At 34.3% G+C, this 6835-nt stretch overlaps 1 protein-coding gene across 13 annotated transcripts in view; it reads right to left on the bottom strand.

The window, feature by feature from the left end:
* Positions 1-1586: 1586 nt before the first annotated feature.
* Zip99C (Zinc transporter Zip99C) overlaps positions 1587-6835 on the bottom strand; it is a 96073-nt gene continuing 90824 nt past the window's right edge. For all 13 annotated transcript variants that reach the window (XM_067760448.1, XM_067760452.1, XM_067760450.1 and 10 more), the window contains one exon: positions 1587-1886. In XM_067760448.1, the coding sequence (XP_067616549.1) occupies positions 1708-1886 (179 nt within the window). In that variant the 3' untranslated portion in view covers positions 1587-1707. The remainder of the gene's footprint in view (positions 1887-6835) is intronic.

The following is a 6835-nucleotide window of genomic DNA, read 5'->3' as shown; positions in this document are numbered from 1 at the left end:
ATGCATTTTTCGTATACAATAACATCCCTGTTGTTCTAGCAGGGGCAAGATACCCAAGATACCATGCCTATTATCAAACCTCTGCGGTGTATATTTCTCAAAGGAGTTTAGTTTACAATGTGTGGAGTGTATAACCTAAAGCCTGTGTGGCAGATCGCCCTTGACGTAAGGGCAACGGTGTGATATTTCTCAAGATCTTTAGTCTGCTTCGTGTGGCAGGATGTCACCTCCAATGACATTAGTGGCGGACCTGGAGAACTACTGGGATCACTACATCACAATTTTCTTATCAATTTTACTTTTGGTTTCAATTTTGTTTCATGTGGTTATTTGTTTGTGTGTTAGTCTTGAACTCTCTGTCAGATTTCGGTGATTTTCCGAAAAATATTTGAAAATAATCGATTTTAGCATAGTCCCAAACGGGTCCAAAATATACTAACCAAATCTATTTCGTTTATTTAAGTGAGGATAAGGGGGTTTTTTACCCGCAAACATAGACGTATATACGTCCTTTAATAATAGTGAACTTTTTCAAATGTGTTCAATTCAAAGTGGATTCTAATGACCAGTTTTTGCAGTAGTGGAATTTCTACCTTTAGAACTAGTTCTTGTGTGTCTTTAGCTTAGTTATGTTCTCGAAATTTTGATCATTTGTTACTGACTTTCTGAATATACACTGTGTACATAAAAAATTTAACAGCTTACATACGTATGCTTGCCAGAAAAACGGCTTATACGACTATGGCAAAAAACCTAATGCAAATTTTGTAAAATTTTAGTACCTTTTGAAATTAAAATTTTACTTTCAAATCATATTTTACTGCTTTACCAAACATAACTCGATCAGCCCTATGTATTTGTATTGTGTTAAACTGGCATCTCGCATCGCGTATTTACGTCAAAAGAAGCGCAAACTTCAAAAAGATTCAGTAAGTTTGTATAATGTTGAAGTGTGAATATATATGTGACCTGAAATCATGAAAGTAGGTCCTGTGCGAAAACAAGTTTTCGAAAAAAACACGTTTAAAGTTTTTGTTTAGCTTGACTCTGTGTAGCGGCCGAACGTTGTGACAAGCTTGAAACTTCGAATATAGTGCAGAACCCCATGACAATGCAATAATAAGAAAAAAAATCTCCGATAGGTGACGCATGGATCGAAATATTTCAAAAAACCCTATTTGTGGTCCGATTGGGCTTTAAATGCGATTTGTGAAAAAACTAATAAAGATAGAAAACTGCGGTTTGATCCATTGGAAATTTCCTATAAGAATCACTCAAAAAGTGAACAACGGTATTTTCGCACAATAGGTCCCTTTCATGATTCCATGGGCCCTATTCAGTAACTATGAGTTTTAAAATGTACATTTTTCTTCATATAATTTGTATGAAAGAAAAATGTACATTTCAGAACTCATAGTTCTGAATAGGGCCTCAGGTCACATATGTATTTTTTTTTAATATAACTTAATGTTTATAAAATATTGACTTATAGAAGGGTGCTCACAGATGGAGTGTATTCGCTGGGTAATGATACCATATGTACTGTAACTACCCCAATTATATACAATGTTCGAGCGAGCACCAAACAGTTTTAAAAGGTAATTTATTTTTAGATTTATGTGCATATGCACATCTGTACATCGGTACAATAATTTAGTACAGTGTTAAATAATACGAAAAATAAATATATGCTTCTTAAATTTCCGCTTACGACTCAAAAAAAACTGTCATAAAAGCCATTAACATTATACCGAATAATAGTGCGAGTAATTGCTTAAGAGACTCCAACTTTTCTTCTTCCTTTAATAGATCTGGTAATACTGTGACGAGTGCAATATGTAAAAATCCTCCAGCTGTGAAAGGCATAATCCAGGATGTGCGCGCCTCTGAAATTAAAAATTTCCAATTTCATGAATATTGGAATATGCATGGCGGAACCATACAAGGTGGCAGCACGGGACAGATTATAAACTTTTTTTATTTGATTTGATACATCAACTTCCGGCGCTGTACGATTTTGACATTTGTCCATCGAATTTATAAAAACAAATTGCATGTAACTTTTATTTATGTTTGTAGCTATGTCACCATGCTGCCACCTTGTATTGTTCCGCCATGAGCATATGTATATGCATGCACATGGCACAATAAAACCAGACAGATGAAGTCAATAGCTATCATCCGGATGCAAAATCCTGAGCCAGATAAATAATTTTGCATGTAAATGCAACAACGATTTGAGCCAGATAAATCGAGATAGAAGTCTGGTTCAATTTGTGAGCCAGATAATTTGTTAATTACTTATTTTTAGGTTGGCAACGCGGCCTTTAATATACCTATACTTTTTCAATTGTTGCATGTAAAGTATAAAAAGAAGAATTTGACATTTGCTTTGGCTAAGGGTGCTTTCACAATTTGCAAGTGAAATTATTCTCTCCACTCGTTGGTAATTTTTTTCCCACATTTTTCACAGTCAAACTCTGCAATTTAACAAATGAATAGGACACAAAATATTTTAGCAAGTATTTTTCTTGCTTCGAAAAATTTTGTACGTGAATGGGCAAGGCGAAATGAACTTCAATTGCCGATCCTGAAGTTCCTTATATTTCCAAACGCAAAATCTTCCGTGATTGTGGCGATATTACTGCGTTGAACGCATCTATATGAACAAATTGATTGTGTCTCGGCCATAAGGCCGTTATTAACTCAGTGAGTTATTCCTGGTTTTTTAGTGGGAGTTTAAACTCTACTTAAAGTTGGCTAGAGTTTAACCTTGCCACTTTGTTCGATAACATACAACTTTGCTGCTCATCTCAGCTTAGGCGGCCGAAGTGGCAGGGTTAAACTCTAGTCAACTTTAACTGGAGTTTAAATTCGCACTGAAAAACCTGGCCTTAGCACTATAACACCAAGCGAATTTTTGACGCTGCTTAGCTGCTTACCAGTGGCTTTTGGTGGTGTTATTGCGCTATTGGTGGCATTGAGTTTAGTGCTTGCAAAATTATCGAAAAGTAAGGATGTTGCAGGGACGAAAAATCGTGTCAAGCAAGCTTCACAAAACTTCTAGTAGGTCACATTCACCACTTACCACAGCAGAATTTGTTAACTACCACTGTCTGTATTTGTAATTTAATAATTATTTGTACACTTTTAATTTAGGTAACGTGTTCAGAATTTCAACTTTTACTCTCTAAAACAGGGGTCGTCACTCCATAAGCGCTTTCACGCAATTGCTTTTGTAAAACGGTCAGGCATGCGCACCACATAGGCAAGCGCACCACACATCCCCGCGCGCAGGCATTCTATCATCTCGCCCACAACCGTATGTATTCTGTTGTACCCATTAGGAACTCAACTGCTTTAATTTCGTGTAAAATTACTTTTGAAGTAATATTTTTGGGTATATTTTTGTTTCACCTGTACCAAAACAATGAAACTTTGTTTGATATATTTAATAATTAAATTAATTTGAATTGAACGCATGTAGAAGTATTTTTAAAAGCATTCAAGAAAACAATGCAATGCGCTAATTTTGAAAGCTACCAAGTCCGACTGGGTTTGTGAACTTGCCAGCGCCATTTCTGCGCGCAGAATGGTTGTAGCTATTTTTTAAAAAATCAAAATGGAAAATAGACGTGCACTAATTGGTTGTATCTATTTTTTTAGAAAACAAAATGGAAAGTAGACCTGCGCTGATTAGTTGTAGCTATTTTTTTAGAAAACAAAATGATGAATAGACGTGCACTGACAAAATTTTATTTGGTCTCACTTGAACTTAAAAATTGAATATGGAATATACATATTATTGATAAGTTTGAAGTACATGCATGCTTTGTTTCACCATTATTAACCGGAGCAGATAATTCAAGATTATCACTCATTTATCTAATAGGATATAATAAATAATAGCCGGGTTTTTTTTAAACGGTTTTTTATTTAGCGAAAAGAATTCTAATCGAAATTTAAGTAACTTCCCGCTAAGCTACATGCTTGAAACTTGGAATATAGTTCAGAACTCGATGACAGTCTCCTTCTCCTTTTCTCTTTTCTCTGCTCTCAAGTTCTTCTCATTCCTCTTCATCCCTTATTGCCAGTCCCAGAGGGTGGTATGTATTTTGTTCCAGTCCCATTACTAGTCCCAGTCCCAGTACTACTCCCCGTCTCAGTCCCAGACCTAGTCCTAATCCCAGTCCCAGTCCGTCTCTGGTCTACTTCCCTGAAAAAAGGATAGTAAATACTAATATAGGCAAATTTATATACCATATTTCAAGCAAATCGAATGGGACGTATGTAAATAGGTATTTGGGTATTATTAATTCATGTCTTTATTTCGGCATGCATGCATATTTATCAGTTTTGACAGGTTCATGCGACTAAAGCGAATATCAAAATAAAAATTACTTTAAAGCTCTCAGCAACAGGAAAATGTTACCAATTCTTTTTATACCCATGACATGCGATGCAAATGAGCAGAGCCCAGAATTGCAAATGGAGCTATGCGAGTTACAATGTGACTCTGAACTACAGCTACTAGTTTTAAAAGGCATTAATTTTTGGAAAGGTGTAAGCAAGGAGAAATATCCCTTCCTGCGTCAAGAAGTTTTAAAATTTTATTCAATGTTTGGTAGTACGTACATTTGTGAAAGCTCCTTTTCATTCCTTAAGCAAATAAAAACAAATAACAGAAATAGAGTTACAAATCAGCATTTAGAAGCGCTTCTGAAATTATCAACCACAAACATCAAAATAGATATAGATAAATTAATTGCGGACAATTTACAGCAGGTTAATATCTCCACTTTAATCCTTCTTTCCGAAATACTATTAAATAAAAAAATTAAAAACAAAACAAAAAAAATTTTTAAATATACAAAAAATAAAAAAAAATATATAAAAGATTAAATAAAATAATTGAATGAATACTTCTTTTATCAGAATTACAAAATCATTTTTATATATATTATTTTGTTTCTAAAAAACGAAACAAAACAAAAAAAAAAATAAAAAAAAATAAATAAAAATATAAAAAAAATTTAAAAAATATAAAAAATTTAATTAAAAAAAATCGAATGAATTTACCTTCTATCAGGATTACGAAATGTATAATTTTCTTTCTATAATAAGATCATTTAAGAATTTTCGAAGTTTTTACAGTGTACTTTTTACTAGCTCCATCGCCATTTTTATTTATTTTTTTTTTTAAAGTAGGTGTGGTTACGCTTTCATAAGAAACTTGTGGCGATCCCTGCTCTAAAACTCCAATCAGTGTATTTCTGTGCTTAAATTATGTTAAAAATTGTTTTAAAGTTTTTTGTGTGGTGAAAGTGACCTACTAGAATTTTGTTACGCTCCGCTGCTTTCCACCGAAGTTTGCGCCTGCAACATCTTTCGACTATTGCGCAGCAGAGTTAATTATGAATAATAACGGAATATGCCTGTTAACAGATTAAATGGCTATTAACACAATAGCTGTAAAGAGATGCAGCCCCTAAAGCCTTAAACAGTCATGAAGGGATTTAATTTTATTTATTTAAAGTCGACGCAAACACAAAGCGGTCCACTAATTACACTGGTTTACAGCCAAAATACACCAGAGACGCCATTATGAAATTCCAATGTAAAATCACTCCTGATTCTGAAAATCAAGGTTATTTTTAATTCTATGGTAACGTTTTTGAGATATTTACGAATTACCGTTATTTCAAAAAAATTTGGGTCCACTTAATCATACATATATATCTCAAGAACGAATTCAGCAATTCCAAAAGGGTTTGAAGCTTTTAAAAGGTAATAAGGCCCTGCAGATTCAAAGATAACGAAGAATCATTACGGATTTTTTCAATTTTTTTTGTAAAAATATAAAAAAAATTGTACTTTGCGAGGAAGGATCTCGAAAACTTTTTATTTTTTTGCAGATTTTTTGTTTTCTCCTTAAGCTCTGTTTTATTACAAAAAAAAAAAAACAAGCATTCATTCAACAAAATCGATGGACTAATACAAAAGTTATAAGTATTCAAGTAAATATTCCCATTTAATACTTAAGTACCCTACTGGTACATATATGTTAGTATTCGTATATCAGTTAGCTTTTGCAGATTTTTTTGTTTTCTCTCTAAGCTCTGTTTTATTAAAAAAAAAAATGAGCTTTCGTTCAACAAAATCGATGGACTAATACAAAAGTTATAAGTATTCAAGTAAATATTCCCATTTAATACTTAAGTACCCTACTGGTACATATATGTTAGTATTCGTATATCAGTTAGTTAGCTTTTGCAGATTTTTTTGTTTTCTCTCTAAGCTCTGTTTTATTACAAAAAAAAAAAGAGCTTTCGTTCAACAAAATCGATGGACCAATACAAAAGTTATAAGCATTCAAGTAAATATATCCATTTAATACTTAAGTACCCTACTGGTACATATTAATATTCGCTAACTCACTGATATAAGATGGGGATGTCTCGCCTTGCACACACCGGTGTCATCCCAAAACGTCGACTCGTAGGTGCTTGCACCCTCCCCCCACATTGGGGTGGAGCCTCCTCGCGGTGAAACCTGGTAACGCTTCGGCGGCGACCCGTTTCCCCTCCCTTCAACCAGATTTCCCTTCTTCTCCCATCTCCCATCCGCACTCCGTTTCCCCTGGGCCAAGTTTTCCTATAAAAAGGTGCTATTTTTAGTTCAAGAACGGCCTTACGTGGCGAAGAGTCACACCCTGAATAAGGTGCCCAAGCTTTGCTAACAAATATGGCGGATCTAGAGAGGACAACTCGATTAAACCCGTAATTCTGAGTGTCATCCGAACCGTGCTCATGGGATGAATGGCACTATGTTAGTG

Source organism: Eurosta solidaginis, chromosome 1, assembly GCF_040869045.1.
Source record: "Eurosta solidaginis isolate ZX-2024a chromosome 1, ASM4086904v1, whole genome shotgun sequence".
Lineage (NCBI taxonomy): Eukaryota > Metazoa > Arthropoda > Insecta > Diptera > Tephritidae > Eurosta > Eurosta solidaginis.
The sequence above is the reverse complement of the archived record's forward strand: the minus strand, read 5'-3'. Positions and strand labels throughout refer to the sequence as shown.